The 13,805-nt window shown below is 41.8% G+C and overlaps 1 protein-coding gene across 4 annotated transcripts in view; it reads left to right on the top strand.

Annotated features, from left to right (window-relative positions):
• Positions 1–13,805, top strand: part of ARID1B (AT-rich interaction domain 1B) — a 411,713-nt gene that overhangs the window by 39,229 nt on the left and 358,679 nt on the right. For 2 of the 4 annotated variants that reach the window (XM_067701686.1, XM_067701688.1), the window contains exons 2-3: positions 1,903–1,947; positions 10,878–11,072. In XM_067701686.1, the coding sequence (XP_067557787.1) occupies positions 1,903–1,947; positions 10,878–11,072 (240 nt within the window). The remainder of the gene's footprint in view (positions 1–1,902; positions 1,948–10,877; positions 11,073–13,805) is intronic. The other 2 variants (XM_067701689.1, XM_067701687.1) reach the window with 1 other exon arrangement.

The following is a 13,805-nucleotide window of genomic DNA, read 5'->3' as shown; positions in this document are numbered from 1 at the left end:
ATATGAACAATATTGCGTACTTAGAGATATAAATTTTAGAAATTGTCAACACCATGATAATAGTTTTACAGTTGTTTTGGATGGTGAGAATAACAAATCTGAGGAAAACAGAAATATATTCAATTACTATTTTGATATTCCTTTTAGATCTAATTTACTCTTGAAACAAAAAAAATACGTATACACTTTGATTTGTTCATAAAATTACTATGTTTGCTAAATTACATTTAAAAGTATAGTTTAGGGCTTCCCTGGTGGCACAGTGGTTGGGAGTTGCCTGCCAATGCAGGGGACACGGGTTCGAGCCCTGGTCCGGGAAAATTCCACATGCCGCGGAGCAACTAAGTCTGTGCGCCACAACTACTGAACCTGTACGCTAGAGCCCGTGAGCCACAACTACTGAAGCCCATGCGCCTAGAGCCCATGCTCCGCAACAAGAGAAGCCACCGCAATGAGAAGCCCGCGCACCTCAACGAAGAGTAGCCCTCGCTCGCTGCAACTAGAGAAAGCCTGCGTGCAGCAACGAAGACCCAACAGCCCCCCCCGCCAAAAAAAAAGTGTAGTTTAGTCAGACAGTAATTTACTCATTGAACTGACTTACAAGTTGCTGAGCTTGGGGGATTAGGCAAATAATAGGTTTTGCCAATTTATAAAAATCAGGTAAAAACCAGGAAACCAAAACAGCCTTATATTCTGTTGTACCTAGACGATAGCTACAAATGGGTTTAATATTTGTCTTCTTCACTTCCTGTTCCTTTTCCTGCGGGACAATCTAGTTGGGGATATGTATCAAGTAGTCACAAATATTCTTACAGACTCTGATGAGTGCTATGAAGGAAAAGCACAGTGGTTTTGGAGAGGATCCTGCCTCGGTCTGGAGCTCAGGGAGGGTTTCTCTGAGGACAGGGCTGTAGCGCTGAGTTCTGCAGGAGAGCAGAGCTCCTTCTTCGTGGCGGGAACGGTGTCGTTGAAGGCCCAGTGGTGGGAAGGTGTGTGGATCTTCTAGAGGCCCACAGAGGCCAGTATGGTTGGAGGGGGAGATTTCCTGTTGGCCTCAATGACGTGTCCAGCTGACCAGACTTGGTGAGTGGTTGGCTGTGGTGGAGAGGAGAGAGGGGAGTCAGGAGCACCCCTGGACCCTGTTTTGTACATCTGGCTGGGGGTGTCTTTCACTGAGATCACAAACAGAAGGGGAGGATCCTGGGTATCCAGGCAGGAATGTTGGGTGGCAGTTGGAAATAGAACTCTGAAGCTGAGAGAAACCAGCCAAGGGTGACACCTTTGGGGGGCACAGACATGAGGAGGTACTGGAAGCTGTGGCTTACGTGAACTTGGGAAAAGTGAAGCTTTGTCTGCAGTGATGCATGATTCTTTGCCTATGGTACCCCTTGGCCATCAGAGGCCTACAGTCTGATAGAGCCCTGCTGTTTAACCAGCATTGCGGTGTTGCGGAAGCCATTGCTCTTTCTGTTCAGCAAATGTTAATCATGCCAGGCATTCTCCTGAGTGCTAGGTGTGCAAAGATGAATAAGGCAAAATGTCCACCTTTAATTAACAGTATGCGGGTGAGACAAGAAAGTAAATGGATTAAATTATTGAGTGATTGTTTGCTCTGACTTCAACTTGCTAATTTGTTGAGAGGAAAAGAAAAAAGATTTAGGAACCTCCCACTGTGTGATAAATCCTGTGGTACCTCATTTAATCAGTCCCCCAGCAACACCAGAGGTGAACACAACTGTGCTGTATTAAATGTGAACCGAATTTTACGTAGCTAATAAGTAGTATAGGCAGGATTCACACCCAGGTTTGTCTGAGTCTAAGCCACCTCCCTTTCCGTTGTACCTTTTTGTCTCAAGTTCTAAGTGTTTTTCTAAACTTTGGACTATCTATTTTATATATTAGGAAAGATGGAGGAATTTGAAGTGGGCAGGAGGTTGTCATCCAGAGGTAGGTACGGACTTGGGCGTGCGTCATGAGCGTAATGAGTGAATCGGAAGAGTGCTGTGGATGAGTGGAGTGGAAAGGCTTTTCCTAAGGTTTCTGATGAAGACCTTCCTCCAAGAGCTCTGATGCCTGGATTTATGTCAGGCCTTATGAATGGCACTAGTAGTTAGCCAAGGCTCTGTCCTCTCCCTTGACCTCTTCAGTATTTTTATCAGTGCTGTGGAGGGAGGTATGAATGAAGTGGCATGCTGATTTAATTGGTGGTTGACGTCAAGATAGGAAATGCAGTTAGTATGTTAGATGTCAGGCCAGAATAGTGACCAGAAACAAGCAAAATGAAAATAAGCAGAGAGAAAAATTTTTGCCACTTGAGTCAGCTAACCAGCTGTATGATAGGAGATGGGGGAGGTAGGGTTCCGTCACAGCTGATGGGACGGATCAAGGGCGTGATGAGTCTGTCAAATAATACAGGTACCTGAGGCCAGATTTGTACTAATGTAGGATTTGTCCTAATGTAGGAGGAGAAGCAAAGTCCTCCCCATGATATGTTTTGTGTTAAGAGGACTAAGAACTGGCATATTTTGCTCAGAAAAGGGAAATAGATAAAGCTATCTTCAAATATTCTGCGAAAGGATCAAAGTAACAAAACCAATGGGTGTAAATTACAAGGAACAGATTTTTGTTATATAGAAGGAAGAAATTCATAACATTCATGGTTGCAGACACTTTTAGGGGATTCATACGTACATCATGTATGGACCAATGAGGTTCTTTTCAGTTCTTAGATGCTGTGTTTCATTGATAAATCCTTTATCAGGGTGCCTTAAGAATTGTGTGATCAAATGATAATGTGTTAAAGTGCTTTGGAAGTGCATGGTAGATGTTGGTCATTATATGATTATGCAGGTCAGGAGGGTCTTTGGATGGGTTTCTAGAGGATATTATACGAACCTCTGACACTATATGCTAGATTTGAGATGTATATACATCCTGGATGTATTTTTTTTTAAAGAAGAGTGTCCCTAAGAGTTAAGAATCACAGCTTCTGATTGTTACTTTTTATGGGTAGTTGATGGAAATTAGTTTATATACATAGGTAACAACCTATTAATATTTTATTTCTAATTTACTAATTCTGAAAAGTAAAAATCCAGTGATATTTTAGATTTTTAGATTAGAGATAAAATTTAAAATGTGGTTAGGAAAAAATACTGTGCCTTCTACTCCTGTTTTGTTTAATGATATATATGTGAAAAACAAACTTCTTTATTTAAAACTGTAAATCAAAACATGTTTATTTCAGAGAAAAACTGCTCAAATAAAAGTTGTCTATAATCCCACCTTTACAAAAAAAATTTTTATCATCCCCTTGCCCCCTTCCTTCAGATTTCGTTTTGTGGCTCCACAAATATGTATGTTCCCTGTAACTTGCCTTAAGGAAACCAAACGAAAAACAAAAATATTGACAATGGTCCTCTTTCCAAGTCAGTATATGAGTATTTCGGTTCCTCCCTGCCCCTCCTCTCACGTTGTGAATGGCATCATGGTTAGAGGGCATCAGTAATTTGATGGTTCTTAGAGCCAAGAACAAAACAGCCTTTCCTGCCTTGTCTGATGTCTTAGGATTCCAGTTCTTGATCCTTCCTGTACCGTTGTAGAATGTGGCAAATATTCCTGACTGACCAGAGGAGAACCTACAGTGTATAGATAACCAAAGTTGAAGTTTCAGTGTTTTAGTTCGAGTCTTAATTAAACAGGCACTATTTTGCCATTAATAGAAGTAAAAAAAAAAAAAGTGGTTTTAGATGCTGGGTTGCATTTTTTTTCTACCTGATTCTCATGATCGTACACAGAGGCGTGATACAGCGGAAGGAAATGTGGACCTGAGTCAGGAGACCTGCACTAGTACTGCAGCCCTGGGCCAGTCCCCGCAGCTCCAAGCCTCCATTACGTCATCTTCGGTAATTGGATTCTGTGGTAGTAGTGACAGTGGTAACTGAGAATCTTGGTATTTTCTGGCTTGAAGGGAATATGAATGAAGTGAGGGAAGAATATTTAGTGCCCCGTGCCTGTTTTTGACTTAAACTGATTTTTTTTTTTTTTTTTTTTTTTTTTTTGCGGTACGCGGGCCTCTCACAGTTGTGGTCTCTCCCGTTGCGGAGCACAGGCTCCGGACGCGCAGGCTCAGCGGCCACGGCTCACGGGCGCAGCCGCTCCGCGGCATGTGGGATCTTCCCGGACCGGGACACGAACCCGTGTCGCCTCCATCGGCAGGCGGACTCTCAACCACTGCGCCACCAGGGAAGCCCACTTAAACTGATTTTAATGCCATTAGGAGAAGAATTTGACTACTAATGTTGCATTATATATTATCATTGACTTTACGTGCATCTTCTGCATGTGTGTACAGAAATTGCTTAGTGAGTTTTACTTTTTATTTTCGAGAACACTTTATGTGATCAGTCCTCATTCCCAGGCAGTTATGAGGCACCATGATCCTCCTAAGTCATTTGTGCTGTATGCTGAGTGAGACATAAAAAAGTACAAAGCATGGACATTGCCATTTTAGTCTCCTTGGGAGTTAAGAAGTAACACATAAAAATGAAAAAAACGGTACATGAGTTAAATATCAATATAAGGCAACCCAGAAGTCGGTTACAGCCTGCATAGGAGAGATTCTAGCAGGTCCCACAGATAGTGTTACTGGGGTGTGGTCCTTGATCCGGGGCTTGAGTGAGCTTGGGTTTAGACAGGCAAAGAGCAGAGCAGCAGCATCCTCCTGCTTGAGTGTGCTGTGAGTGAGGGTGTAGGTGCGGGGACGGAGGCGGCCGAATGTGGGGCAGCTGTGTCCCGCCCACCCCCATCCCCCAGCAAGCCATGGTAGTGTTCGCAGGATGCCTGGGAAAAAAACAGGCATTTTATAGTTATATTTAGACATCATCACCGAAAAGTCAACATAGATTGCCTCGCGATATGACAGCCACTACTTACAGGTCACTCTGGCTGGCCCTGATCGCTATCAACTGAGTTTTCACACAGCTGTAATTCATGCACATCACTCTTAAACATTTGACATTGTTTTAGATGTACTTTTCCATGTCCCTGTCCATTCCACTATGCTGATATATTATGGCTCATTCTCATATTCTACAATCGTTGAATAGTTGGGTTGTTTCAGTTTTCTTCTTTGAACAACTAGTCGCTCTGAGATCCTTTTAGTTCTCACTAATTCAATTTTCATTATAATTATGAGGCAGGTATTTCTCGCATTTAGTGAGTGAGAAAACTAAGAAATAGGCACCAATATTCAGAGTCACACAGTGGTATTAACTGTTGGGATAAGGGTGTGGACCCTCTCTGAGTCCAAAGTCCATGCTTTCCCCACAGGACAGACCATGCTTTCTCCCCTCAGTATTAGAAATCACGTAGCTGCAGACAAATTTGGATAAATAGCACCCCTGCCCCATTCGAGAGGGTATTATAGTTGGAACAAGGTAATAATTTTTGAAGCTTTTGTTTAAAGCTTCTTGTCATAGTGGGCTTCCCTGGCAGCGCAGTGGTTAAGAATCCGCCCGCCAATGCAGGGGACACGGGTTCAATCCCTAGTCTGGGAAGATCCCACATGCCACGGAGCAACTAAGCCCATGCGCCACAACTACTGAGCCTGTGCTCTAGAACCTGTGAGCCACAGCCACTGAGCCCACGTGTCACAACTGGTGAAGCCGACGCGCCTAGAGCCCGTGCTCTGCAACAAGAGAAGCCACCGCAATAAGAAGCCTGCACATTGCAACGAAGAGTAGCCCCCGCTCGCCACAACTAGAGAAAGCCCGCGTGCAGCAGTGAAGACCCAACAGAGCCAAAAAATAAATAAAATAATAATAATAATAAAAAAAGCTTCTTGTCATATTATCCTTCAGAAAGAGTTTACCACTGCTTTATACATACTAGTTCAAATACTCGTTGACTCACATTGGGTTTTATTATTTTTGTCATTTCATACGTAATGGAATATTACTTCAAAAGTTTTCTTTGGTTGCTGGTAAGACAGAACATTTCCCCAAATAATGATTCAAAAGGGGGAGAGTTTTTCTTTCCTTGAGCTCTTGTTTAATCCAGATATATAGATATGATTATAGATCAAGAAGATGTGATAGTTCTTCTTTCTGTGGGTTTTTCAATGTCTTTCTTCAATTTGTGGTTTAAGGAATTTGGCTGAAAAAATTGTGAAATATTATATTCATAAAGAAACTACTAATAAGATATCCCCTTAACGTGATATTTAGGAGTGAATACGGTTACGTAGATATCTTTATTATAAATACTTGTGTATGTATACTCTGAAAGAGGGATAATGAGGGAATATCTAAGTATAAAAAGCATCTGAAGGATGCTATAATATCTGAATATATATCTGAAGGATGCTAAAAATATATAGGGACTTGTTCTTTAACTTGGATAATCTTTAAAGGGTAGGTGGATTTCCAGGCCAGCCTCTGAAACCCTATTTAACCTATAATACAGCCTAACTGTGCTACCTAATATGTCTAGAATCTATATTCAAATATATATTTAAAAAATTTACTTCGTACTCCTTCTTATTTAGTAGTCCCAGGGATGGGAAACCTTCTGAGACTTTGGAGGATGTAGGCAGCAGTGGCAGCTTGCCAGAAGGAGATCCAGGAAATGGGGTGTGTGTGTGTGTGTGTGTGTGTGTGTGTGTGTGTGAGAGAGAGAGAGAGAGAGAGAGAGGGAGGGAGGGAGGGAGAGGGGGAGGGAGAGAGAGTTATAACTCATACATACATAACTACATTTTTTTTTTTTTTTTTTTTGCGGTACACGGCCCTCACACTGTTGTGGCCTCTCCTGTTGCGGAGCACAGGCTCCAGACGCGCAGGCTCAGTGGCCATGGCTCACGGGCCCAGCCGCTCCGCGGCATGTGGTATCTTCCTGGACCGGGGCACGAACCCGTGTCCCCTGCATCGGCAGGTGGACTCTCAACCACTGTGCCACTAGGGAACCCCCATAACTACATATTTAAATATATACATATCTAAAAACTTACTTGAATAAGGAAGAGTTACAAGAAAGTCTTATCAAGCAATAAAATTCATTAGAAGCTGAGTAACTAAACATAGACTAGTTATGTTAAGACTTCTTTGAAAATGGGCTGGACACACTGTGACTCTAAAAGCACTTGTCTTATTTTATGGAATTGAAGTCCAAATTGCAGCAGTTGTGGAATGGTAACTAGAAAGGAAAAATGTGCTTGGAATAACATATTTAGAGAAATATTTGAGGACTATTCTTAATGTGGTGGTCTCTGATATAAATTATATGTGAGAATTGAAAATGGTGATACTGGAGAATCAATAGAAGGGTAGATGATAAAAATACAAAGTTGTTTTGGGTTAGATGTGACTATGAGAAGTGAATTGATTTTTGGGAAAGTCTTAGATTTGATCTGGGTTTTGTTTTCTTTAAGGAGAGAGTTGTAAAAAGCAGGGGTTGAGATCCTGCAGTGGTACATATTTAGTGTTAAAAGTAGCAAGAGTACACAGTGGGATGAATTTGGATTGTGGTTGATTATTTAATAATAGGCCATAAGGAGAGAAGGTTAAAATTAAATAATTTGCACTGTGTAAGTATCTTATTTTCATATCTGAATCTCACTGAAAGGCATTTGATGCATTTTGAGAGGTAGAGATAATCTGTGTATTTCATGCTTTCGATTTTCAGAAATCTCAGGGTTAAGCTAACATTTTGACATGGGTGCAAATTAACTGAATTTTAAGTAGGGCTGTGAGAGTTTATGGCAGTGATGAGAAAGATATTACAAAACAGTTTCAGTCACTGATAAGGTGAATTTGCTGCACTGTTATCTATAGCATTAAAATATAGACATTCCAATCATTCTCCCATTTTAAATTTCTGCTTTAATTAAGCCAGTTTGGGTCGTGCACTATTTAAAGTCAAGTAAGCAGACCTTTCCTATGCCCCGGCTAATTCAGATTGAATGTGAAGATAGGGCTGCCTCGGGCCCCATATTGGAAATTTAGCCTGAGATCTGATTTACTCTCTGTGGGCCATTCATTCACTCTGCGGATTCTAGCATCACCAGCTCAGCCTTGATTTTCACACTTTCATAGAAAGTTTTATTTTATCTTTTGAAAGAAAGTGTGGAAAATCATTACATTTTGCTTTTCTTAGGCATAAATTCTAATTTAAATCATTCTGAGAAAACTTAATTTAGTTTTCAATTTTAGTTTCATTACATGAGGTCACCATGTATGTTTGTATGTTGATTGTGAAGTCAGCACAGTTTGTGTAACATCAGTATATTGTTTGAGCAATTTCTGTCACAGTAAGTAAACGTTTTTCTTGGCTGGTGAAAGTGGCACAGTTGAAATTCCATGAAATTGTGAATTTTGAGCGGAGCTGTTTGGCCTACACATATCTTCATTCAGGTGAGATCAGTTCCTGGCAAATTCCTATGAACCCCTCAGGACTAAGCTCAGGTATTTCTATAGGTGGGCTTTGTGAGAACTCAGACCCACTGGCGTGCTCTCGCCTCACGGCCCCTTCAGGATGTCTGCTGGGCTGCACTGTCATCTTTGTTCAGCCTGTTCACCTCTCCAGGACAGCCACCGACACTTGTCCACTTTTTGCTTCCAGTGTCCTGCGTAGTGCACATGGTAGATGCTTAGTAAATGTGTGATGAGTGGGTTACTCAAGTCATTGAGATGAGCACCAGGGTACCCCTAAGAAGGAGGGAGGGCAGAGACTGCGGGCAGCCTTGGGGGATGTGTAGGACTGGGGCTTCTTTTTTTTTTTTTTTTTTTTTACATCTTTATTGGAGTATAATTGCTTGATTGGGGCTTCTTGTAGCTTTCCCGCCTTGGGTTTGGGGTCTACACTCCTGGCTCCCCCTCACCTCCTATTCATGCCCAGCTCCCGGTCTTCCAGGAGCTGCCCTCACCTCTGCAACGAGACTGCCCTCGCCCAGCTCAGCAGTTACCTCCCAGTCACGAGGCGTAGCCAGAGCTTCAGCCCTCACCTGTCGGACTCCTGGGCTGCAGTTGGCATGTTGCGACACCTGCTCCCTTCTCCTCCATAGCACCGTGCTCTCTACAACCTCTAACTACATTTTCTGACCATTCTTTTGCCTCCTTTTCCCTTCTACCTACTGTTCTCTTTTCATATATTCTTCCTGGGTAGAGTCCTTGAGTTTTATGTTCTTCATATTAATGAATTCATCCAGTATTTACTGAGGAGTTACTGTGTGCCAGGTGCACTGTTTGACTTGTGTCCTGGAGATATAATGTGAGTGAGTAAAACAGGAGTCGCCGCCCTCCAGGAGCATGTATTCTCTGTATGCTGACTTCCCTATTTATGATTCTGGGTCAGACCTTCCTCCCCAAGTTGGAAACTCATGGTGGCTCTTCCTTCTGGATATTTTCACCTGGATTTCCTTACAGGAACCTCAGTTTTAATATGCAGAATACTAAAGGCTCCCGCCCTCTGGGGAGGGTTGATCTGCTTCTACTACTGCATGCTGTCTCACCTGGTGTCTTATCATCTGTTAAGCCACCCTTGACACCTGTCTTCCATCACTCACAAGTCGTGCTGTGTTGCCATTCTCTTACTTGAATCTGGGCTTGCTTTTGCCCAACGCTGCTACCAGCCCAGGACCTCAGCTCCCCTGCCTCTGTGGCAGCCCACCCTGGCTCCGGGCAGCTGCCAAGAGAGTGGTCCTTGCGGAAGGCGGATCTGACTCTATAGTTCTCTGTTAAAAGCACCCGGTGGTTTATCCCCAAGGTACAATCTGAAGCCTTTAAAATAGCACGTAAGGCTCACCCATCTACTGGCTTCTGCCTGCTCCAGCTGCCGCTTGGCTTCTTGGATCTAAACTGCTTATGTTTCCTCACACACGCCAGGCAGCTCAGCTCCCTTGAGCCTGTGCTTTATGCCGTTTCTTCTGCTCCGTGGTACTCTGTGCCCTGGCCCTCCCCACCTTGAACGTGGCTTCTTCCATTTACCCTGCTAATCTTCAAGCCTTCCTGAGAGTCCCCGTGTACTCAGTGTGAACATAGAGTCTGGCACACAGTAGGCATCAGTATATGGTTTTGGAAGGAAGGAAGGAGGGATCTGTAGGCCTTTGTAGCACCGCGGTGAGGGACTTCCGCCACCACCGCTTTGCTCCTTTGAAGCACCCAGGGCATGAAAGCGCAGACTGAGGCTCCAGTTCGGCTCTCCTGAATGGCCTTGGCCCTGAGGCCCATGGGCTGACTCACCAAGCCAAAAATAAAACTCAAAGTCTAGTTTTGAACTGGTTATGTTTGGTAAGATGCTTACTTGCATGGAGAAGGTGGCTTGTGACTCACAGTCTGGGTGCTTATTCATGTGCACTAGTGATCTTTGAAAATTTTTACCCTAGACATTCTGTGTTATCTGAAATCTATCCTTTCACTTTCTAATGAGCACTCAGATGCATTAATGTTTGATCAGGACTTGCAGACTCAGGTCTAAAATAAAGTAATTGTTCTAAGAATACTTTGAAGTCAGAAAGGGTTCCTAACCACTCGCTGTGCTTTGCCTTTGTTACTAGTAAGCTAAAAGGAGCTGGGTGAGATTAACTCATGCCCGTTTCCCGTATGCATAGTAGAATTTTAGATGAACGCGAAATCTTTCCTTATATTGTTTGCTCCAGATCCCTCTTAATTATTAAAGCCTTACTAAAAGTAAAAAATTAAATGTCTTATATCCACCTAGGTTTTTTTCTTAATGTTTTTCTGGGTTTTATTTGTCAGGTCATCGTTTTTAATATTTTCAAAAGAAAGGATAGTTGCGTTTATAATGTATACGTTAGCATAGCAAACTGTCTGCCTTTGTAATAATGACTTAATAAGCCTACTTCTTCGTGTATTTCTTCACAGGGCAGCCCAATGGATCCCATGGTGATGAAGAGACCTCAGCTGTATGGGATGGGCAGTAACCCTCATTCTCAGCCACAGCAGAGCAGCCCTTACCCGGCAGGTTCCTACGGCCCCCCAGGCCCACAGCGGTATCCGATTGGCATTCAAGGTCGGACCCCAGGGGCCATGGGAGGAATGCAGTACCCACAGCAGCAGGTTTGTGCTAGTTTTTACTCCACTTCCCCGCACAGTTGGTCCTAGTTTTGTCTTTGTCTTTTACTGTCTACCGAAGATTAGTTTTGAGAGTATTGGGGGGGCATTTCACTGATTTTTCTCTACTTTTTAAAAGATTTCATAGTGTCTTGAAATAATCACAGGTACAATGTTTCCCACCCTCTCTTTTAAAGAAAGAAAAGTGACCTTCTTAGAGCAAAGTGGACAGAATTCCTGTTTGGTAGAAAGCCTGTGTTACCAGCTATATTTGAAAGATTGACTGTGTCCTCATTTTGCAGCAAATTATATAGATCTAAACCCCAAAGTGAACTTGGCTTTCTAATATTTCTGATGTCAGACAGTGTCAAATTTTGAGCTGTGAATAAACTTCTTAGGGTGAAGTTTTAAGTTATTTAAAGGTCTTTCTCATAAAGATGGCATCAGCTTAAAATTTTTTGAGTCTCCCCAGAAGTTATTTTTCTTTTATTTCTTGACGTATTTCTTCTGTATCTTTTAAAAAAGATTTCTGTATTTCTTATAAGAGAATTTGATGTGTATCAGTTTTCGTAGGTTTGATGGGTTTTGTGTTTTTACATAAACAAAAAAGAGTTTTTCTTCTTTTAAAAAAAAATATTCTTCTCCTTTTTCTCTAGAATCAAATAGTTGGAGTTACCTTAAATGACCATCTACCTTCTGGCAGTAGTAAGCCTCCAGTCTCTTGGATACTGGAGAGTATATCCTTGTCATGTTGCCATGAGGAGAGTGAGACTTGTTTTAGGGTATGTCGTTTCTAGGAGCACCAGAAAGGCTGATGCATAAATTCCCGCACCATGCCTTTAACCTGGTGGTGCATCGGGCTGATGCCCTGCTTGTTTTCCTGCCTCCAGATAGGTTATTCCACAGTGTTGCCAAGCAACCCGTTCCAGAGTTTCACAGTACTTCCTCTCAGGAAATTCTTCCCCATGTTTGACCAAAAATCACTGTGGAAAAAGGTTGGATAGAACTTTTGTTCTCTCTGAAGTGAATGTGGAGAATGATATACTTTATATGCTCCATAGCTGTGTCCTAAAAGTTCACAGATAAATGACACTTCAGCCCTGTCTTTTTAGAGACTGAAAATTGTCTTTCCTCTTTATCTTAGTTTGTCCTTTGGCGATATTTTTATGTTAAGGCAGTTGTAAGGAAAGATAGAAGCAGCTCAGCCTTTGAATCCCAGCTATTGATTCTTTAAATGGCCTTCGTTATTGTCAGAAGTTCTCACCCCTTGTTTATTAAAGATTGGCCACTCAGAATTTTAGCAGTCAGTTGCGTACTTAATTGTATTGTAATTTGATTCAACATTACTCCTTTCTTCCAGTAATACTTTGCTGCCTAGAGTAAAATTCTTTAGTTGAGGCTGCTAGTTATGAGAGGGAGTTAATTTGTAAAGATTGAAAAGTAAGATGAGAGTTGTGATTTTTTTTTTCCTCTCTCTCTCTTCCTTTTATTTTATTTTACTTATTTTTACGTTTTAAAGCTAATTTTCCCTTAGTTGAGGGGAAGAAGGCCCAGGCAGCCAGCCGAATAGAGTCCTGATTCTGCTCTACAGCTGATTTCTTTTGGGCTCTGACAGTTCTGTATGATACTCTGGCCACAGGAAGAGAGTAGAGACAGAAGGGCAGTGAGAAATGGCAGGACGGGTGGAGGGAAGTAGATGCCGCCACTCCCTGTTCCTGCACCTTCCTCTCCACCATGTTTTCCTGAAGGGAAATTCGAGAGTCATTTCAAAAGGAGCTGTTCATGGCAAGCTACTGGATGACCCTTTACCTTTTTCTCTGAATGAGTTGAAGTCTTATTCGAAGTTTAAGACGTTGGTTTATTTTGCAGTCCCAAGGTGGGAATCTAACAAATGGAGAGGTGTGAAGAATGATCACCTAGGAATATTTTTTTCATTATTTTCTTCCCACATATGTAAGGCTAAAAGTAGAGGACATACACAGTTACATAGAATAACCTTAGTTTTCTTGGCTTTTCTGTTTTATTTCATCCTGGTGGATTTACATACTTTCAAAATCCAGTAACTCTCAGATTTATTTGAAGGGACAAATTGATAAAGGTTACCCACCAAGTATTTTAGCAAATTTTTTAATTAAGATTTTAGATTAGGTATTTTACTACTAACCCAAAAAAATGCCTAATTCTGATTAAGCACAGATCTTTCTGATAATGAAAGAAAAGTAGGGTATCTGGTAAGAAATGGAATGCCCTGGCTGTCACACTTCCATATTGAGTTAATCATAATCGGACGTTCTAAATAATGTTTATTGCTTTTTTACTTTTTCATTTAGTTATAATAAGACCTTGAAGTATTGTTTTTTTGTTTTGAAACCTAAAAGGCTAAAAAGAACTGCTAATGCATTTTTGAATGTGTGTAACATTTTAAAGGGGACACACAGCACAGTACCAAGTTCATGTGATCAGTTAGGTGTAGGCTAATTAATAGCTTTGGAAAGGAAAAGAAATAATGTGGGTTTTGGTAAAGGTTATTAGAACACATTTATTTTTTTAGCTTTAGTCTGTGTCCTTTGGTGAGGAATTTTCGGTGAGTTGCTTTATTTGCGAATTTTGGATAATTATAAACTTGGTCCACAAACAAGGTCCTGGCACAGTGATTGGCTGCCAGTCCTATCCGTCTTCTCTTAGTGCTGATGTAATTGGCTAAGCATTGTTGTGGTCATGGCTGGTAATGTTCTTCAG

Source organism: Pseudorca crassidens, chromosome 13, assembly GCF_039906515.1.
Source record: "Pseudorca crassidens isolate mPseCra1 chromosome 13, mPseCra1.hap1, whole genome shotgun sequence".
Classification (NCBI taxonomy): domain Eukaryota; kingdom Metazoa; phylum Chordata; class Mammalia; order Artiodactyla; family Delphinidae; genus Pseudorca; species Pseudorca crassidens.
This window is presented reverse-complemented; position numbering and strand designations above follow the sequence as displayed.